A 21,401-nucleotide genomic window follows, 5' to 3' on the forward strand; every position below is an offset into this window, starting at 1 on the left:
TTCCTGGGCTTGGCCTGGGCTGGGCAGAAGGAATGAGGAGTTGAGATGAAGTTTCACTTCAGTGTACTGGTGATGGAAGGCTGGACATGCTGGGCACAACCATGGGCTGGAATATGCTGCTGCACAGGAGGACTGGCAATTGCAACAGGGATCCCCTCACAGACTCACAGGGCAACTCTGATCACTAAGGACAATTTGGGCCTGCAGAAGGGATGGCTGGTGTCATAGAAATTCCTCACAATACTGACACCAAAACATCCAGGCAAGGATGGGATGTGTACTGTGATGCTTTGACCCATTTTCATCCGCAGGTCCAGTGAGTTTTCAGGCTATCCTAGAGGTTTTTGTCTCCCTCTTTCCTTGGCTTACCCTCTGCCATGCAGCCAGTCTGTGGGAGGGCCCCATGGGGAAGGTGGCACTGAAGCATACTCACAGAGACATCTCCTTTCCTCCCATTTCCCTGGGCTGTGTAATTCCTGCTCCAGCACTACACTCTCTTCCACTCCCAGCAGCTTCTACTCTTCAAGAGGGAATGTGGCTGGCTGGGAGGAAAGTGAGGGGAGCCTTGTCAGTGAGGGCTCTTCCCTCACCCCAGAAGTGGGTATAAGGGAGCCAAATGAAGTGGGGAAAGGCCTGTGCCAGCCTGTGTGACACGAGACAAATCCGATGTCACTGGCACGTGGTGAGCCCTGCAGCTCGTCCTTCCCGTGTGCAGAGCTGTGGTTCTGCAGTGGTGTGGTGCAGAGCACTGACCTGAATGGATTCCCATCAGGCTGTAAGCCTGGCAAACCACATCCTTGCAGTACTGCTGGAGTGAGTTGGAGTTTGATCTGCCCTGGCCGTGCTGTGCTGCTGTCACTCATGCTGTCACTGTGTTTTTGCCAGGTATCTTCTGATGAGGCAGCAGGTTCCAGGACACTTCCCCCCAGTTGTGCTTATAAAAGACAAAGAAGCTGCATCTGTAGGAGAGGTAGTTGTGCAAATGGAATGTACCATGTACAAATGTAATGATATGCAAAGGTGGTGGCTTTGCATGCCATAATGGGTAGGAATATGGAGAGAGCTGATCCTACAGTTGCTCTGCCAGCCTACACGTGGCATCAGCTTATACACACACAAAAGTTCCTTGTAGCTGTGACCTCATGAACTTTTTCTGAAGGGAAGTTTCTGAAGGAGCTTGCAGGACAATAAAGGAACCCTTAAAAAAGGGAAATTAGTTTTGAGGAATAATTCAGGGCTGGCAATCGACTGTTGCCTGGTGCACATGACCATAGACATGAGCTCTGAGCAGGTGTCTCCCACATTTTAAATGTGACATGTTTTTAAATTCCATTGAACCTAATCAGTGATTTTGATGTTTGTGGTACCCTGACCTTTTTACATCTGTGGATTATGAAAGTGTTTCTAGGGAAGTCCTGCATCTGGGAAGGAACAACCTCATGCACCAGGACAGGCTGGGGGGCAAACTGTTGGAGAGCAGCTCTGCAGAGACCTGGGAGTGCTGACTGATAATAGACTAACCATGAGCAGACACGTGCCCCCGTGGCCACGAGCCAGTGGCAGCCTGGGGGCATCAAGGAAAGGGTGGGCAGCAGGGTGAGGGAGGTTCTGCTCCCCCTCTGCTCTGCCCTGCTGAGGCCTCATCTGGAGTCCTGAGTCCAGTTCTGGGCTCCCCAGCTCCAGAGGGACAGGGAGCTGCTGGAGAGAGGCCAGTGCAGGGACACCAAGATGCTGAGGGGACTGGAGCATCTTCCTTGTGAGGACCCGGGGCTGTTCAGTCTGGAGCAGAGGAGACTGAGGGGGGATCTTATTAACATTTACAAATATCTCACTGGTGGATGTCAGGAGGTTGGGGCAGCACTTTTTTCTATTGTAGCTAGCAACAGGACAAGGGGTGATGGGATGAAGCTGGAACACAGTGTTTGAGTGAGGGAGCCCTGGCCCAGGCTGCCCAGGGAGGGTGTGGAGGCTCCTTCCTTGGAGGTCCCACCTGGACACGTTCCTGTGTGACCTGATCTAGATGACAGGAGGTTGTAGTCAGGGGAGGGTTGTCTCTGCTCCCTAGCTACAAGGGACAGGACAAGAGGAAGCAGCCTCAAGTTGCACCAGGGGTGGTTTAGATTGGAGATAGGGAACAATTTCTTGCCTGAAAAGGGCTATCCAGTGGTGGAGTCCCCTTCCCTGGAGGGATTCCAAAGCCATGTAGCTATGGGGCTGAGGGACATGGGTTAGTGGTGGCTATGGTAGTGCTGGGGGAACAGTTGGGCTTTTCCAACCTCAACAACTCTGTGACTCTGCTCCTCTGGGAGGGGTTTTTGGCTGTTGAGAGATAGGGCTGAAAAGTCTGTTGGAACAATGATTCTGTGGACTGGATGCTCTCAAAGCCAGCAGCCTTGCACTCACCTGCTACAGTGTGTTGGTGGAAATGCCTTTTGTGCCTCAATATCTTCCAGGAGGCTTCCTCAGGTGTACATCAGAAACAGCTTCTTGGTGGAAATCGCTGTGACAAACAATATTCTCACAGGCCACCTAACACCTCCCTCTGTTTGTGTCTTAACTTCAGCTTAAGGTGCCATAAGCTGTCCTTCTGATGTTTGTCTGATGTGCTTTGGGCACAGGCTGCTGCTTCTCACCTCTTGGGAGATGTTGACCTTCCTTGGGGCCCGCAGTGCCCACCCTGTGACCAGTGCACACCTCTTCCCAGAAACAGGCAGTTTCACCAGCAATGGAGCTGCTTTACTGGATTCCTCCCATTAAGGCTGTCTGATGGGCTTCTACACATGTACATCAATAAAGCCAGAGTGGAAACTCTGCTTTATCTCTGTGTTACTCAAACTGTCACACTTAGCATTGCCCTGTAACATTGAGCCTGCTACAGACACCAAAAGAATCCCCTTGGACAGCCAGTGTACTGCTTCCTCTTTCAAAGCATCAGCTTTGCTGCACATGAGGTTTGCGAGCACGAGGTGTGTAAGGAACCTCGAAATGCTGTGTGTGACATTCTGCTCAGCAGCTTTCAAGCTGCTGCAGTTGCAGGGCTTTCCACCAGAGGGTAGTTTTGTACTAACAAAATGTACAAAGAGCAGCACTGAATTACAGCCCGTGGCAGTTGTGCTGATGATTGCAAGTAAAATCACGGTTCAGGTGTTAAACGAAATGTCTTCTGTCTTTTTTTTTGAGTGCTGTGGATAAAAAGAATCACAAAGTGATGGTGTCTGTTCTTCTAAGGTCAGGAAGGAAGAGGGAAGCAAAATGACAGTGGCACTCACAGAGCAGCCTTCAGCACACAAAGACCAGGTCGAGGTATTCTCCAGAGGACCCAGGTTAACAGGGGAACTCTTTCCACAGGAAGGTGAAAGTCACTGAAACAATAGCCAAAAGAATGATTTCTTTTTTTATTCGGAGGTGTAGGGGTGTGCCAGGGGATCTGCAGCCAGAAGAGAATGGAGAACTGCTCCTCTGTTGGGTGAAACTGGGCAAACCCTTGACTGTGACTGATGGAATGCCTTAAAACCTCAAAGGCAGAGGAAAAGCAGCAGGGCAGAGTGCCCCAGTAGCTGTTTGAGAGTTGGAAACGGATGGAGAGTGACATAAAATGTGAGAAGCAACATTCTGGCCAACAGCAAGTAAAAAAATAGCATGAGCATTTAAGTCAGAAGGGCAGTAAAAAGGAATTCTTCCAGAAATAAGGGGTTTTAATTCCATTAGTTACTGTGAAGTAAAGACAGACAGTGCAGGAGAGGTTTTGCACTGCAGTGTGCTGCTCTGCTCCTCCAAAAGCAGCTAAAAGGCAGTGAGTACAAGCTCCAGAATCTGAAAGCCTAAAGGACTTCACTAGGTTGGAGAGGGTAGTTCAGGCCAACAAATAACACTGACATTCACTGAAGGTTATTTCCTAATTCCCTTGAAGTGTGTTGTGAAGACTGATCTCCCATGAGAGCACAGAGGGGACAAGGGCTATGGCCATCCATAGGTTATTCCCAGCAGCTGTTCAGAGCTTGTCTTGAATAAGGGGCAGGATCATGTACATGCATCACTTGCATTAGGATACATGCTGAAGCTGCAGCTCTCACTAGTCCTTGCCTGATTTGAGGCAGGTTAATCAGTGTGCCTTGTTGGGGCTTTCTGGGAGTTCTTCCTGAACTCCACAGGATGGACATGCTTTGCAGTAGATGCTTTTGGTTTGTTTCCAGAAAGTGAAGGTATTTACCTGACCAGAAGCTGTTGCTGTGCTGCATTCAGCTGTTGGCAGCTCTACCACTGTTGATAGGAGCCAGCCCTAGGCTTGCTTCCTTTTGCAGCCTGCTCCCCTCCCAGGGGCAGGCACTGTAGCTCTCCAGCAGGACTCAGCCCAGCGAGTATTGGGCCCAAACCATGTGAAACTGAGAGCACCACCACTGTATGCCCCTGTAATATGAAGACTTACAGCATGAACAGAAGACCATCACCATCCAAAAGCAGAGGTTTGACACAGAAGAGAGAGAACACTGCTCAGCACAGTTTTGCTACAGAAGATTTTGGGATGGAGGCAAGAAAGAGCAGAAATGCACAAGAGTGTTCTCCAGGCTGGATGCAATTATTCCCCTTGCCTGTGCTCATATTTCTCCCCTGCCTGAGAACACAGCCACACCAAAGCTCCCCTTTCCCAGGTGGGAATGGGGTCTGGCCCCTGCTGCTGGGAGTCAAGGGAAGAGCAGAGCTTACTCCCACTTCAAACTGGCTCTGGGAAAAAGCTGGTGAGAGCCAGGGCACAAGCAGCACCTTGGAGGTGCGAGAGCAGCAGGCAAGAACCACACAAAAGGGCCCAGAGGAGCCCTGACAAGGAGCTGTGCTCAATGCTAGAGAGGATGAGAAGCAAGCCCTGGGGGTGGCCCACTGGAAAGATTCCCCCCCTGTTAGATGTGGGCATGAGAGCCACTGTCATGGAGCAGGAGCAGCAGACACTTGCCAAACTGGCCCAAAGGAGCCCTGGCAAGGGGCTCTACTCAGCGTTGCAGAGGAAGGCAAAAATCCCCCAGGGACCTGTGCCAACCTGCCCTGGGGGAAAATCCCTTCCTGATCCCAGTGCTGGCCATCAGCTACTCCCTGAGCATGTGAGCAGACCTGCCTCCTGGTCCCACAGGCTGCTCATGCCTCCCACAAGATGCACAAGCCCTCTTCTCCCTCAAGATGAAGCCATTTCTGGGCCTTCCCAGAGTGGCCAAATGCCCCAGGGCTGATGGACCTTGGGGACAAGGATCCACCTGACGCCTGGCAGCAGGTGCTCCAAAGCACTGGGACTCACATTTCTTACAGCCTTTGAGTGCTGCCCCAAGCTTCTTTCTCTTTAAAAGCTCTTTTAAGGCCTTTTTAAGTACAGCTTCTGAGTAATTAAAACAGTCAGCAATTAGTTTTCCAATCTGGATACACACAACTGGTACGTTTTTGGGTTTTAGGAGCGAGTGCAGACAGTGAAGTTGTGACAAACACTTAGCTGAAGTTAATTAATTAGTCCCTATTGATGAAAAAGCAGTCTAACTGCCTGGCTGGGTAGCAGAGTGTTGCTGCATTACTGCTGAAAGGTGCTAGCAGAGGGGTTTATTTCCCTGCAGGCTTAAAGCTGACAAGACCATCCAAACGTGTGCAGACATCCCTGGACTGGGCTGATCTCTGAACTGGCTCAGGCTCACAGGGACATAAAAGAACCCCCAGCACAGTTTGTAGCTATGGACAGCCTGCTGAGAATGGCAGAAAGAGTCTCAGTCCACAATGGCGTTGTCCATATTGACTCCAGCTCCCAGAGCTTCTCCTGCTGCCTCTCCTTTTCTTCACACAACATTAACAAGTTTTCTGGTTTTTTCCTCCAGCTCAGAAAGACTTTTTTCTGCCTATTACACACACACAAATCAACCAAAGTAACACTAGGCTAAGTTATTCTGAATAAACAAATGTAAGGACCAGACCAGATCAAAGGCGATGCTGCGATGCTCCGATGCTTCGTGCGATGCTTCGCGCCTCCTGCCCCTGTGGGAGGTTACTACAAAAACATTGATGGTTTTAATAATTCATTTCCAAGACAATCAGCCACAAAGTTAACAAAGTTTTCACTTGGTGGAAGTGACCAGGCTCTTTCTGATCCACTGACGTTCTCGTACACTGCCCTCTAAAGAATGCTACTTGGGAAAAAGATGGAAATCAGTCTGAAAAGTCTAAATCAGTCTTGGAGCTACTTCCAAGAAAGGCAAACAAGAACTTTAAGAATACATAGGTCATATTTGCCAAGAAAATACTTTCAGTGTTGTCAAAGCAGAAGGTGTCAAAGAAATTTGCATTCAAAAAGGAGATCTCCTTATGGGCAGAATGCAGAAGAAAACTCCCTTTATTTTAGGAAGCACACATGCTTACAGTGCTCACACAGTATGATTGAAAATTGGACAAGTTGTATGTTGACACAGAAGCATGCATCTAGTGCTACACCACGGCTCCCTCAGAACCCCAGCAGAGTCTGGTTTTGCTTTGGTCTCACTGCCACACGCCCAAGCCGCCCCTCACAACATTTCTGTCCCCTGCTGAGTGCCCCTGATTCACAGCATCACAGAATCTCGAGGGCTGGAAGGGACCTGGAAAGCTCATCCAGTGCAACCCTCCTGCCAGAGCAGGACCACCTAGGTTAGGGCACACAGGAACTCGTCCAGGGGGGTTTGAATATCTCCAGAGAAGGAGACTCCACAGCCCATCTGGGCAGCCCCTGCCAGTGCTCCCTCACCTCAACAGGGAACAAGTTTTTCCTTGTGTTTCTCTGGAACCTCTCATGTTTCATTGCCCCTTGTCCTGTCATTGGCCATTACTGAGAAAGAGTCTGGCTCCATCCTCCTGACATCCACTCTTTACATATTTGTAAACATCACTGAGGTCACTCCCCAGGCTCTTCTCCACAGCTCCAGAGCCCCAGCTCCCTCAGCCTTTCATCACAAGGGAGATGCTCCAGTCCCTTCATCATCTCTGTGGCCCTGTGCTGAACTCTCTCCAGCATCTCCCTGTCCTTCCAGAACCGAGGGGCCCAGAGCTGGACACAATATTCCAGATGTGGAATATCCCAAGGCATGAGGATGACTGACTCACCCTGGGCACCTCCTCAAGTGGCCCTTCATATTCTCTTGCCTGGTCCTCAGCTTCCAAAGCCCCATACATGTTGTGCAGGGGCCACTGGGTGGCTGGGAAGAGATCTGCCCGCCTCCCCCAGAAGGGATCTGTATCCATTCCCCTCCAGCTCTCAGGTGCCCTCTGTTAACCTGGCTAGAAGATGGTAAGGGGTTTCTGTACTTCTTGGGATGGCTCCACTTGTTGCTTTACATCTCAGAGACTGTAGATTCTCAGTCCACCACTCTCTTGCACTCCCTGATGCTCCTGAGTCTTTCCTTGAGTTTAACCATCAGGTTACGCAGGTCGTTCACCTGGGTCACACCCAACACATGTGTTGCCTCTTATGTCCCCTGCTAATAACGCCAGACCCCAGCACTCCCTGCAGCCAGAGCCCCGGACACCTACACGTTTCCGAGGGACCCCTGTCTGGGCGCCACGTTTCTTTGAAACACACGTTTTGCCCGGGTTGCTGCCACAGCCGCCACAGCCCCGGCAGCTCACAGCGACCCCTCCCGGCCGCACGACTCACCAGCCGCGCCCCTCTGCTCCTCGGGCCTGTAAATACCCCGCTGCGGCCTCGAGAAAAGCGACCCCTCAGCCGCTCCGCTCTCAGGCCGCCGCCTCAGCCGCCATCGCGGTCGAACCTGGCGGCGCGGAGCAGGGACACGAGCCCGGCCGGGCCGCAGGGTCACGGCCCGGGCACGGAGCCCTCCCGCCCCGGCACAGCCCCGCCACGCTCCCCTCGGCGCCAGGGCAAAGCGCGAAGCGACGGGCTGACAACGCCTAAACGTGACCGACCTCGCCGGTTTCGCCTCAGGTCTTGGGCGGGAGGTGGCTGCGTTCTGCAGGCTCAGCTGGCGACCTCCGTCCCCCTCAGCGGCTCGGGGGGCAGGGAATGAGGGATGTGTTCAGTCTCTCACAGATGGACTCTGCTGCTTCTCTCTGCTCAGCTGAGGACGACTCCTGGCATTCTTCCCCTGCTCCCATACGGGGTCCCTCCCCCGGGCACAGTCCTGAACGAACTGCTCTGCTGTGGGCTGTTCCCAGCAGCTGCGGCTTCTGCCCATACAGGGTCCCTCACACAAGACACAGTCCTTGGTGGATATCTCTGGCGTGGGTTCTTCACCACGCTTGCAGTTTCTGCAGATACAGCCTTGACATCCTGGTCATACCAACCAGCAGAAGCTTTACACTTCTGAGGAACTGATCTGGGTTTAGTCGCAGTGGATGTTGAAAAAGAATGTACTGAATTACCCTGACACTCAAGGAATGAGTAAGACTGAATATCATTGTCATCAGCAATCTGTTCATTCCGATTCCAATGCTGACATATAATATATAATTTAACTCCTCGCACCACCACCAGTGGAAAAGAAGGGCAGAACAAAGAAGGAACAGGAAGAAGCCTCCTCTTCTGGCTTAAAAAGTGATTGTGGAGGCACCCATTGTCTCAGCCCCTGAAGTGGGTCTGGCTCAGAGCTGGGGAGTTTTGAGCAACTTCTTACAGGAGCCATTTTTACAGCCCCTTCCCCGTCACCAGAAACGGCTTCATGTGGAACCATGACCAGCTGAAATTCTGAGTGATGCCCAATTTGCCACCAGCAGTCCAAAGCGTGTTCTCCTCCTGTGAACTGTCACGGCTCTGGATCCACTGACAGTGGCTGCAGCTTCAGCCCAGTCGTGCCCGTGAACTGGCACAGCCATACTCCAGGCTTTGGTCACGTTCAGTGAGAAACTGTGATGACTGGCTACTGAAACAGTGCAGCTTGATTCATGCAGCAGATACACAGGTTCTTGCCAGTGATAGTGACTGTCTGCAGGGGAAAGCACGTGCAAAGAACAGATCTGTAATACAGCACATGAAGTTACAAAATACAGCCTGGCTATGAAAAGTTAAGGAGTAATTCTCTAGAGAGATTTCTAAGTTCCTCACAGAAGTGCTTAGTTTCAGTCTCACCCAAGGTGTCCCAAGGGGGAGGGAAGAGAGGCTCAGCCAGTCAGCTGATCCCAGCAGCCAGAGGCAGTCTTGGAGGGAGCTTCCCTGACTTGTTCTTGATGGTGTCTTCCCCCCACACCTCCCTTTAACCATTTTTATACCTTCTTTCACCTTCAGGGTGGAGATTGAGTGACTTGAGTCATAAATACCTTCATGCCAATTGGTGTAAAATCCTCTCACCTTGCATTTAAAGGTGCAGCTTACAAACAGTTCAGGGTGCAGACTCAAGGAGCGGTGGCACCTTGGAAGCGGTGGCCTTTGGGATGGAGGTGTGTTTTGGTATTAAAATGACATTACAATGAGAAGAGTTCGAAAGAAGGACAGCATTTTGTCAAGATCTGCCGGACCCTTGGCTCAGGGTACCAAAAGTGCTGCTGATCAGCTCTAGAGAACCATCTCGTTGCCATGTCTCATCACAGAGTCTGACCACAGAGCCTCCCCTCTGCTCCACACTCCGTGGCATGGGCAGGGAACTGCTGTGTTGTGGATTCCTCACATCCCAGCAGCAGCTGTATCCCCCTGTGAGCCCTCTTCATTTTATACCTGTCCTTAATTGAACAACGCTGATTCTTAATATCAGTCTGAATACAAGTTTTCATTTCCAGGCCACCTGGGTAACTGCCGGAGTGGGGAAGGGACGGGTGTTCTATGTGTGTAGGTTTGAAGCCCTCTGCCGCCTGGTCACAATTTGAGTGAAAATCCACCAGAATCCCACCAGCACCACGGCTCCTTCCACCAGCACCACGGCTCCTTCCACCCGCCCTCACGGCCCGGCCCGGCCTCTCCCTTCCCCTCTCCCGCCCTCACGGCCCGGCCCGGCCTCTCCTTTCCCTTCTCCCGCCCTCACGGCCCGGCCTCTCCTTTCCCCTCTCCCGCCCTCACGGCCCGGCCCGGCCCGGCCTCTCCCTTCCCCTCTCCCGCCCTCACGGCCCGGCCCGGCCCGGCCTCTCCCTTCCCCTCTCCCGCCCTCACGGCCCGGCCCGGCCCGGCCTCTCCTTTCCCCTCTCCCGCCCTCAGGGCCCGGCCTCTCCCTTCCCCTCTCCCGCCCTCACGGCCCGGCCCGGCCTCTCCTTTCCCCTCTCCCGCCCTCACGGCCCGGCCCGGCCTCTCCTTTCCCCTCTCCCGCCCTCACGGCCCGGCCGCTCCTTTCCCCTCTCCCGCCCTCAGGGCCCGGCCTCTCCCTTCCCTTCTCCCGCCCACACGGCCCGGCCTCTCCTTTCCCTTCTCCCGCCCTCACGGCCCGGCCTCTCCTTTCCCCTCTCCCGCCCTCAGGGCCCGGCCCGGCCGCGCCGCTCGGCTCCCGTCACAGCAGCGACCTGCCGAGGCGGCCGAGGCGGAGGCGGCCGGTAGCGGCGATGTCGGAGGCGCATGGAAACGGCGATTTTCCCTCCTCGCCGACTCCAGGCTCGAGCTGCGGCGCGGTGCGAGGCCGGTTCTCGCTGCCGTCCCCTCGGGGCCGCGGCGCCGTGGCCGCCATCGAGGAGGAGGAAGAGGAGCCGGAGGCGCCGGGCGAGCAGCCCGCGGCCGCCGGCGATGAGCACGGGAGGGGGCTGATCCGGCGCTGGTACCGGGAGCTCATCTGCAGCCTGCAGCGTAAGCCCGGGGAGCGGCCGCCTGCGCTGCGACCGCCGGCCTGTGCCCAGCCCCGGGGCGCGGGCGGCTCTGCCCCGGCGGGGACGCCTCTTTGTCCCAGGGAAACGCGTCTGGGTGCGAGGCAGAAGGCCAGTGGCAGCCTGGGCTGGGTTAGCAGGGCTGTGGGCAGTAGGTCAGAGAGGTTCTGCTCCCCCTCTGCTCTGCCCTTGTGAGACCACATCTGGAATACTGTGTCCAGTTGTGGGCCCCTCAGTTGCAGAAGGACAGGGAGCTGCTGGAGAGAGCTCAGTGCAGGGCCACAGAGATGATGGAGTGGAGCATCTGCCTTGTGAGGAAAGGCTGAGGGAGCTGGGGCTCTGCAGCTTGGAGAAGAGACTGAGGGGTGACCTCATTCATGGTTACAAATGCATCAAGGGTGGGTGTGAGGAGGCTGGAGCCAGGCTGTGCCCAGGGATGGCCAATGACAAGGGGCAATGGGCACAAGCTGGAACAGAAGAGGTTCCAAAGCAACACAAAGAAAAACTTGTTCCCTGTTGAGGTGAGGGAGCACTGTCAGGGGCTGCCCAGATGGGCTTTGGAGTCTCCTTCTCTGGGGACATTCCAAACCCATCTGGATGAGTTCCCGTGTGCCCTGCTCTAGGTGCTGCTGCTCTGGCAGGGGGGCTGCACTGGATGAGCTTTCCAGGTCTCTTCCAGCCCTCAAGATTCTGTCATGCTGTGACTACATTCTGTATTTGTGATGGGCTGTGAACTGACCGTTTCTGATGAAGGTGTAAGTCTGTTTTTGTGATGCTTCTCTAAGTAATTTAGGATTTCCTTTGTGTCTCTTCCCTCCAGAAAATCGTGAGGATATGCTGGGTTCAAAAACCAACAGACTGATAGAATCTTTGGCAGAAGCCAATCAGCTGTTCACTGGAGGTAAAACAAATTCCGTGGTCCTTCGTGGAGGTGTTTGTTGGAGAGTTGTCCAAGTGAGAGGTGATGGTGCCCTATAAACACAACAGGGCAAGAGAATGAAGTTGAGGTCAAAGTACAACTTGAAATGAGTATGTTTAGTTGAAGAGAAATTGCTGGAAGGAGCTGATATGAGAAAAGAAAGATCCTTCCTTTAGCGTTTATTTGCACGTGGAAATACTCTTTGTTCTACCAAGTGAAGAGAAAGCAATAAATGCAGGTAGTATGTATAAAAGACATCAGCGTGGAGGGGTTCCTTTCACTTGGAGGCGTGGAAAACATGTCAATGAAACATGCATTTCACTAGAATAGATAATGTGCTCTTTTCCCATGCTTGCCTTTGTCAGGGGCATCCCCTCCTTTTCACTCTCTGCTTTTTAAACAAATGCAAATATTCTCAGGATGATGTAAGTCAGTGTTGGAGGGCCCTGCAGTGAGATGATTTACACAGCTCTACACCCGTCAGTCTGTGTGCTAAATGTTATTATTACAGTTTTGAGAGTTTCACATTATTAACACCTTTTCTGTAACAGTTTCCCACCCACGAGAGGCTGCCCTGGATGCCCAGTTTCTTGTCTTAGCATCACACCTGGGACAGGAGGCGGCCAGTGAGTTGCACTCTGACGGGACAGCTTTTGATTCAGCAGCATTTGCAGGAGACGTGGTAAGTTCCAGGCTCTGAATTTGGCAAAAGTTTTGCTAGAGATTTGCCTTCTTTGTAACAGAGTCATGGCCTCAGGTTGTCAAGCAGAACGTGATGGTTCTGATGAACTTTCTGGTTAGTGTTTGTTGATTGTCTTAAGATAAGCCTGGGCTGAAGAGTCACTTCAGAATAGCTTTGAAGCAGATGGTGTTTTCTTCCTCCCTGAAAATTTCCTCTGCTGTTTCAGCAGAGTAATAAAGAGCCCGAGTCTTTGGTCAGGGCCTGAGCTCTGCAACATAACCCCCCATCAAATGCAGTTATTTTATTGAAGGGTTTTTCCCAGGTAGGGCTGGGCTGGTGGATGCAGAGTTGGGCCAAATAACTTGCTTGATGGTATTTGGGGAGCCAGGCTTCCTGGTGCACTCTGTGTGTGGTGCTTGGAAACTGGGAGGCATCTTAGTGTTACAGTGTCATGGAAGTGATGCTTTGCTGCTGCAGGCATCATTGAAATTCTGTTGCAATACAGGCCCTTTTCTTTCCCTCCTTTCTTTTCCATGGCTTGCTGGTGCTTGCTGAACACTTGCTGATGACTTTTCCATTCTCAGGGGTATCTTCAGGAAAGTCCAGGCTCTCATGCAGGGAAATGACACGTTACTCTCGCAGCACAACCCCACAGTGCAGAGCTTCGCCATTAACGGGGCTGCTGGTCTTTCTCCAAGTGAATTTTCACTGCAGCTTTTGTCTTTCGTAGCTAACCTTCATGGGAATAAATGATATAGAAGAAAGTCCTGAAGGCACTTCAGGTGGCTGTTTGCCTGGTAATGCCTGGCATAGACTGGGAGAAGAAGCAGAGAAACACTTCAGAAGAGCACCCACTTTTCACTATATGTAAGTTTATCTGGGGAAAGAGCATATACTGCAGTACAAGCTTCTGGCCTTAGCTGAGTCTTGTCTTTAACGCACTGGCTTGAGTAGAGTTTAATCTTGGGTCACAGAATGTCAACAAGAACATCTGTGTGGTCTCGTGGTACAGGGACCGCTCGCGGGACGGGATTCACGGGCCACGCATCAGACCGATGTGATCAGTGCAGACGCCGTTTGTTTTAGCATTCAGTCACATTCTGTATGTTGCTCTTTTCTGGATGCATGGTGCAATCTTTTGTGCTTGGATAGCTCAGTCTGTCACGCTCTGTTCACGTGCCTGACAGCATCACATGCCTCAGTATCTCTATAGTAGCAATTTCTACATTCCTTTGCTTCTTTCCCATCTTATCCCATTCCTGCTCTATGCTTACACAGTCTCTCTCACACAGCTTCCTTCACATCCGTATCATTGTAAACAACTCGTCCTTGACTATTCTGTAGGGCCTGTTGTCCACTGTCTGATACAGCAAAGGTCAGCCTGCACCTGAGGCCTGTGGTTCATTGCCTAACGCAGCTTATGGTCTCACGTAGCCAGAGTCTGGGTGGGCTGCATGTCCATTTTCCTTCCGGTCCATTGCTACATTATGGTACAGTGAACTCCTTATCTCCAAAATAGTTCATAATATTTTGATTTGGCTACAAAATAATATCACTTGTGTCTGGTGGAGATGGTAAGGTAGTGTTGATTTACCTGTTTGAGATCAAAGCAAGTGGAAGTGATCCTCTTTACTTTCACATGCTGACTCTTCCCTCCTGTTTTTCTCCCTTTTCTCTGTACAAGCTGCAGCCACATCTATGAATAGAGGAACCTTTATTTTTTGCTTGGTCAGTCCATCAGGGTCTGTGTCTTTCACCTGACGATTGTGTCATGAACAGACCAACAGTTCTTGTATGCCTGTGTTAATGGGTTTTCTTTTAGCATCTTGGTTTCTGGCCTTGCTTTCAGAGAAGTCACCTGATTACTGGCAAGTGGCCTTATGTAGAGGCACAGCAGCACAGAATCTTAAAGGCTGGAAGGGACCTGGAAAGCTCATCCAGTGCAGCCCCCTGCCAGAGCAGCACCACCTAGAGCAGGGCACACAGGAACTCATCCATCTGGGTTGGAATATGCCCAGAGAAGGAGACTCCAAAGCCCATCTGGGCAGCCCCTGCCAGTGCTCCCTCACCTCAACAGGGAACAAATTCTTCCTTATGTTTCTTTGGAACCTCTTCTGTTCCAGCTTGTGCCTGTTGCCCCTTGTCCTGTCATTGGCCGTCACTGAGCACAGCCTGGCTCCAGCCTCCTCACACCCACCCTTTACATATTTGTAACATCAACGAGGTCACCCCTCAGTCTCTTCTCCAAGCTCCAGAGCCCCAGCTCCCTCAGCCTTTCATCACAAGGCAGATGCTCCACTCCATCATCTCTGTGGCCCTGTGCTGAACTCTCTCCAGCAGCTCCCTGTCCTTCTGCAACTGAGGGGCCCAGAACTGGACACAGTATTCCAGATGTGGTCTCACAAGGGCAGAGCAGAGGGGGAGCAGAACCTCTCTGACCTACTGCCCACAGCCCTTCTAATCCAGCCCAGGATACCATTGGCCTTCTTGCCCACAAGAGCCCGTTGCTGGCTCATGCTCATCCTGCTGCCCACCAGCACCCCCAGGTCCCTTTCCCCTACATGACTCTCTAACAGTTCATTCCCCAGCCTGTGCTGCTACATGGGGTGATTCTTTCCCAGATGCACCATCATCTCTCTTGATGCAGAGCCAGCCCATTTAGTAGGTGCGTTTTCAGCTGCTCTCATGTGACCCTGTGTCACCTGGATTGTAGACAACACTCCAATTTCAATCTAGTTCAATTAAGTTCAATCAGCAGTAGAGCTGATAGAATATACTCAGTTGTCTATGCTTTTACACTTCTTCCATCCCACAAGAGGTATCACTGTAATGGCAGGAAAGGTGCTGAATGTGGTAATTGGCTCATGCAATGTGGTATTTAATACTGGATAGCTCTTTGGGGTATTTCAAACTGATGTTTGCACTTTCAGGCTGCGAGCTCTAAACCATAAGTAGATTTTGATGATATTAAGAGAAAACCACCTGCAAGAAAGACTTATTTTTCCTCATTAGTTGTGTTTTGACACCTTAGGTAATGCTGAGCTGCTTTGGATAAAGGATGTGTGAATATTGGCAGTTAACAAAGTGTAGTTCTCGCTTTAGGAAAAGAATTACTTACTTCTGACTTCATCTATTCTTGTCTGAGGCCTGAGGTGTATTTTTATCATGGTCAGCCTGTGACTTCTGACCCTGAGCATTCACAACTCAGCCAAGAGACGGCAAAATATGTACTGTAGAATTTTTGGGTATCTGCTGAGCTAACTTGAATTGAGTCTCAATTCATCCTCTGCCCTTTGGGCATCTAACTTGGTAGAGATGCCAGGCAGCCAAAGTTAGGCTCCCAAGTTCCTTCTATAGTCAATGGGGAGAGAGGTTTCCCTTCAGGAAAGTGCCTACATCGAGCACTTACGTTACACTTACGTTGTTTCATGAGAAACTTTGGACTTGTGAGTGTGTGGAACGTTCCAGTGATGAACTGGATCCTCCAAAGTTGTAGCTCTAAAAAAACCCACAAAGCATCTCACTGCAAACCTGAGCTGAGAGAAACTGAACAACAGACAGAAAAGAGAGAAATAGTGTGTGGAGAGAGGTTTCAGGCAGAGATGGTGGAGGATATGAGCAACAGAGTCTTTCAGTTCTGAAGTAGCTTTAGGAGAAGGAAACTTTTCATCCACAGTTTGCAAAAGTTGGAATACTTACATCAAATGTTCTGCTTTGTCTGTTGATAGTTCTGGAATGGAGCTGCCATCAGATGTCTGTTGTTTACAGAAATCAGTGTGATGAGGCTTTAGTTTGAGCTGTGGCCATTCCTTTGCACTTTTGTCAGGAGATGAACTCTGGGGGACACAGATTTCTTAGCACACAATGTAACCTGTATTTCCATGCACACATTTTGGTCAGGTTGGGAACTTTCAAGTCTGATCCTCCTGTACCAAGGCAATGGATTGAGAGGCAGAAAAAGGCTGGAGGTGGAGAAGAAAAAAGAGCACGGCTTGCCCAGGTTTGCAAAGTGTTCCCTTCAGTAACAGTTTGTTCCAGCATAGTTCCTACAAGTGACTTTTAAATCCTTCTGTTCACGTTGGTTTGGGGTTTGTAGTTATGAGCTGTTTAATACTGAAGGATTCAGGCTTCATTATTAGGCTCCTGGATTTGTTCTGTGTGGAGCACAGTACTGAGATGTGTGGAAAGCAATACACGCTGATTTCAAGCTCAAAGATGGGATTTGGGGACTGATTTTGACTTTTTCCAGTTGAGATCAACTTATTTGCACTGGTGCTCGTTGCTTTGCAAGGAAACAGAAAAGACACTTCTCGACACTAGCCTGTTTTCAGCTTTTATTTCAGAAGTGCCTAGTGGGGTGTGGCATTGGCACAGAGATGGGATTAGCCAAAGATGAGCTCACTACACTGCTGTTCTCCTGCTTTCTGCTCTCCTGTTCCTTCTGGCTTCCTCTGGCAGAAAGGCAAAACTCTGACAATACTCAGAGAGAAGCTTACATGTGAGACCGAAACAATAAAGCACACTGGTATGGGGAGCCTCTGGCTGATAATGCCAGTACATCGAGGCAAAGTGCTGAGTATGTTTTCAAATCACAGCCTGCTTCATAATAATGCCAGTGGGGATAGAAATTCCCCTGATGGAGCTGGTACTGGGAAGAAGAGGAGCTGGAAGGTTTGAGAGAGTTGCTTCCAGGATTGAGTCCCTGCTCTTTGTGGTTTGCTTAGGGAAACACTGGTGATGGGCCACATGTTAATTTGTGTTAGATGTGGAGAGGTGTGAGAGCTTCTGTAGCTTGCTTGTTGCAAGCTGGTCAAAGGGAAGGTGTTAGCTCACAGGGGGAGCAAACAAGTCACTGAAGGCTGTAATTGACAAGTGAATTTGGTGCTCAGCTGGTTGCAGTACTTGAAAGACCATTTCAAGAACCCTGCTTCACAGATAGTGAACACAGCTGTAAAGTCACAGTCCTTGTGTCCTTTGTGTCAAGCTTCATGCCATGGTGTCTGTTAAATGTCAACTTAGGTGCCTTTTCTGTAAGAAAAAGGGCAAAGATCTGAGCAAATTGCTCTTCTGTGCTTATGCACAAGCTGCTTGGGGAAAATCACAGACAGTGTAGCACCAGGGTAACCCAATTCCACACAGCTCCTGCCAAGGCAGCGTAGAGCTGCCCAGAGGCTCAGAACATGCAAAGCTGTGGCCTTTTGGTTTGATGCTGTGCAGTGGGAATTAATTCCTGAAGCACTTTGTCAGTTGTCTCGAGTTTGCCCGTGTGTGTCAGTGTGTCAGTGACTGCACACGTGTGGCACAGAGAGTTCCTGTGTGTTCATCAAACGCCCTTTTCATCTCCTTGTCTGCCCACAGCAGCTCTTTGAGGTGAAACTGTGTCTCTTTGTTTCCAGTTAAAGGAAACGGAGGTGGCTCCTGAGGAAGCCACAGAAAAAGCCGTAGAGAGGATCTTGGGGTTACTGCGAGCTTATTTTCACAGTGATGGTGAGTGTGATTCAGTGAAGCTTTCCAAACTTTCCTTTGGCCACGTTGTTAATCTTCTGCAGTTGGGGGTTGTTAAAATATGGGAACAAACATAGTTTGTGAGTAGAAACCTTCCTGTTGACAGATGTGTACTGACCGTGTGTTCTCGATGAACACCGCTCAGTTGCTGTTTGATTGCAAAGCAAGTGCAAACCCTGCCCTCCCCCTCGTGCCAGAGCGTGTAATTTTTGAGGAGGCCGTCAGACAGTCACTGCATAATGTGCCTGTGGCAAAAGCAAATCCTGCTCTCTACAGGGCAGCTGGGAATTCAGCATTGGAGCTACACTGACATCAGCATCCCGTTAGCTTTTAAAAGGAGCACGGACTTCCTTAGGCTTTTGTTTCTCTGTGGTGACTCTGTGCAGACCCCTTGCTTGCTTGTTTTCTTTAACAAAGCCATGTTTTCATCCCTAGCCAATACACCCATTTCCTTCTTCGACTTTGTGATCGATCCAAACTCTTTTGCACGCACGGTGGAAAACCTGTTCCACGTGTCCTTCCTGATAAAGGTGAGACATAACACGTGCATGGGAGAGTTACTGAGGCTGTGGGAAAGGTGTCAGTGCAGTGGGGTATTTCCTTTTTGAGTCTGTAGATTTGCACTTTACTGAGTTTGTTGAAGAAATGGATTTGGGAAAAGAGGGAAACTTAGAAATGTACTGTGGCTAAACTCAGCTTTATAGCCACCAGTGATGTGATGATGAGGGGGTAAGTCATAGAATGGTAGAATCATAGAATGGTGGGGGTTGGACCTTTAGAGATCATCCAGTCCAACCCCCCTGCAGAAGCAGGTCCCACCTAGATCAGGTCACACAGGAACACGTCCAGGTGGGTCTTGAAGCCCTCCAAGGAAGGAGCCTCCACAACCCCTCTGGGCAGCCTGGGCCAGGGCTCCCTCACCCTCACAGGTGTTTTAATGCACAACAATGACTTTCAATAAAATGAGTGTTAATAATGTCACAGTTAGCAGCTGCCTGTATCAGCTGGGTTATTGAGCAGTAAATACTGTATTTAAATACACTTTCTCACTTGGTTTGCCAGTTGAGATTCTTTGTCCATGTATGTACCTGTGTGTGATGATGTGATGTATTCATTTAGGTCATGGAATCTCGGTGCATATCCTGATTACAAAGCTCTGACTTATGAAACTTGAAACCTTACTGTCTTTTAGGATGGTTTTGCAAGAATAACACTGGATGAGGATAAATTGCCAATAATAGGTAAAACCTACCTTTAAAAGACTAGAACTGCTTTTGTTACCACAGTGAAAAGTTGCTGGGCCTTAGGTGTCCCCAAAGTTTTTAGTCTGCTTTGAGCTGCAAGATTTGGGGTTATGTAGTGAATGGCATTAAAAGTGTGACGAGGTTCCTGAGAGGAGCTGAAATTGAGTCTCTTTAAAGACCACAGTATGGAAAAAGGCAAAGGAATTCTCTTGAAAAGAAAGAGAATTGCTTTTCCTCTTCAGTGATAGTTCTGCTCATATGAACGTTGTTCTGCTTTGCTGAGAAAAGACATTTTTGTGTGCAACAAGTCTCCTTTGTCTGTCTGAGTTGGGAAGTGCTGCAACTTCCCAAGAGCTGAAAAGGCAATGCCATTCTACAGAGAAGGTCTTCAGCTGTCATTCCCCCAGGATATGAATGGGATGAAGCCTTTGCTGGGGTTTCATAGAGGATTCAGGGTTTCTCAGGCCCTGCTGGGACTCTGTGAAACGTCAGTTCATACATTTTAAGGAGGTGAGACTGAAGTGTATGGTCCAGGCTACCGATGGAGACGAGCTCAGTGCAGCTGGGTAACTGATGTGCCTGTTGTGAAGCTGCTGTGCTTCTGGGGGAACTTGGAGTGTAAAGACTGTGAACATCCTGTCTTTGGAACAGAGCCTTGTGAAGAGGACGAGGGAAGGGAGGATGCCCGTAGGTCTCCGTCACGGAACCCGGCTGTCATATCTCTGAGCCATGAGGAGTGGAAGGTAGAGTAGACAACATGGGATAGTTTTTGTGTTGATGTTTTTCTCCACAGTGTAAGAATGCATCTGAGAGCAGTGCTGCTGTGGGCTGAGGATTGAGATAGCAATTAATCTTTAAAAGCCTGGTTTAAGGGCTTTTAAGGCATGCAGCGACTCGCCTTTATGGTGTGATGTGAGGACTGCAGAAATAGGGGGTCTGTTGCTTCCCTTAGATGGGATTCTTGCTTCTAGAGGGGAAATTCTCCTGACAGTTTCCTCACTGTTTGTACTAACTCTGGTAGAAAAAGTACTTTTGAAGCACACAGAGCCCTTCACCTTTGTACCTTCCTCAGAGTGTGCAGAGGAAACTTAGTCATTTGTAATAGTGCTTTAGTAAGAGGAACTTTCTCACTTACCTGATGGTAACTGCAATGAAACTGAAATAGTTCAGCTCTTGTAACTTACAAACTCTTTGTCTTCTCTAACCAGAAGGTCATTGAAGCATTTGAAATAACAGAGCCCATGATTACCCCTCCTTGTGCCAGAGATGAAGATGAAATGGAGACAGCTTAATTCCTCTCCCAGGTTCTTGTGACAAAGCAAGCTAAATAAGGACACCTGAGTCCCTCTCACACGTGGAAAAGCTGCAGGGAAAGTACAAAGGCAGCAGAACTATCAGCAGGGAACATTTCCATGAGGAGATGAAGAGCAGAGAACACAAGGGAGCCCAGTCTCCCACATGGTAACTGACTGAAAGGCCCCACAACTTTACTTTTGCCTTTGGCAGTCAGTTGAGGGATAAAGTTGAGTTAGGTTTTGGAACTTTGTACTTAGATGCTGAGAAGAATCAGAGCTGAGTTTGTGTACTTTGGTTTGTTTTGTGTTTTAACTCTACTGAGAGTTAATAGATTGGTCAGCAGAAGGACTTGGGGAAGCGGGAAGGCAAGACAGCCAGAACCCCTCTCAACTCCTTTAAATGAAAGGATTGAATCCTTGTCTTGTGGTTGTTTGGTAAGTTTCCAGTGTTCATGTGTATTGTCTTATTGCCTTCTCCATTGTCTTTTTCCCCTGAGGAGCCTTAAAGAAAACAGTGTAAAGGAGGTTCCTTTCAGGAGAGATTTGCTGTGTCTCTGTTATCAGGTGAGATGCATTTCTGTTGGGACATCTCGACCCTTTCTCTAAGCTGTTGTGTTGGTGCCTGTCCCAGGGTTATTCCTGCACCCTTCATCCTGGGGGTGGCTATTTCTATTGCAGCCTCGTGGGCTGAGAGAAAGACAGGTTAGCAGCATAAATAAAGTTGAGTAAAGAACCAGCCAGGCCACGTGTGTGAAAGCAAAGCAAGCAAAGCTGTTTCTCTGCAGCTGCCCTCAGCAGCGATGTCCGGCACGCACAACGGATGCTTGGGAAGACAAACACCAGTCACAAATGCCCCCCTTCCTCTGCGTGGCGTGAAGGACTCCAGCAGCTGCTGGATCTCCTTGCAGTGCTGGAGGAGCTGCTGCAGCTGCGTGCTGGTGTCCCTCTGCAGCCAGGATGCGCTGCCTGCGCCTGCTCCGTGCTCTCCATCATCGCCCTCAGCTCGTCCGGCTGCAGGAAGGGCCAGG

General features: G+C 50.2%; 1 protein-coding gene across 1 annotated transcript; it reads left to right on the forward strand.

The window, feature by feature from the left end:
* The first annotated feature begins 10,473 nt into the window (after nucleotides 1-10,473).
* On the forward strand, nucleotides 10,474-20,370 carry LOC133627765 (non-structural maintenance of chromosomes element 4 homolog A-like). The gene is made up of 10 exons (XM_062014794.1): nucleotides 10,474-10,711; nucleotides 11,549-11,629; nucleotides 12,199-12,329; nucleotides 13,060-13,196; nucleotides 16,230-16,329; nucleotides 17,726-17,816; nucleotides 18,270-18,364; nucleotides 19,027-19,075; nucleotides 19,730-19,821; nucleotides 20,287-20,370. Exons 1-10 carry the CDS (start codon nucleotides 10,474-10,476, stop codon nucleotides 20,368-20,370), a joined length of 1,098 nt encoding a protein of 365 aa, XP_061870778.1.
* Nucleotides 20,371-21,401: the final 1,031 nt, after the last annotated feature.

The sequence above is a fragment of the Colius striatus genome, chromosome 25 (assembly GCF_028858725.1).
Source record: "Colius striatus isolate bColStr4 chromosome 25, bColStr4.1.hap1, whole genome shotgun sequence".
Classification (NCBI taxonomy): Eukaryota; Metazoa; Chordata; class Aves; order Coliiformes; family Coliidae; genus Colius; species Colius striatus.

Coding starts and splice junctions, on each gene's coding strand:
- LOC133627765 (XM_062014794.1), top strand. CDS start 10,474: ATGTCGGAGGCGCATGGAAACGGCGATTTTCCCTCCTCGCCGACTCCA. Junction 18,365..19,026: donor ACGTGTCCTTCCTGATAAAG/GTGAGACATAAC, acceptor ACTGTCTTTTAG/GATGGTTTTGCAAGAATAAC. Junction 19,076..19,729: donor GGATAAATTGCCAATAATAG/GTAAAACCTACC, acceptor TCTTTGGAACAG/AGCCTTGTGAAGAGGACGAG.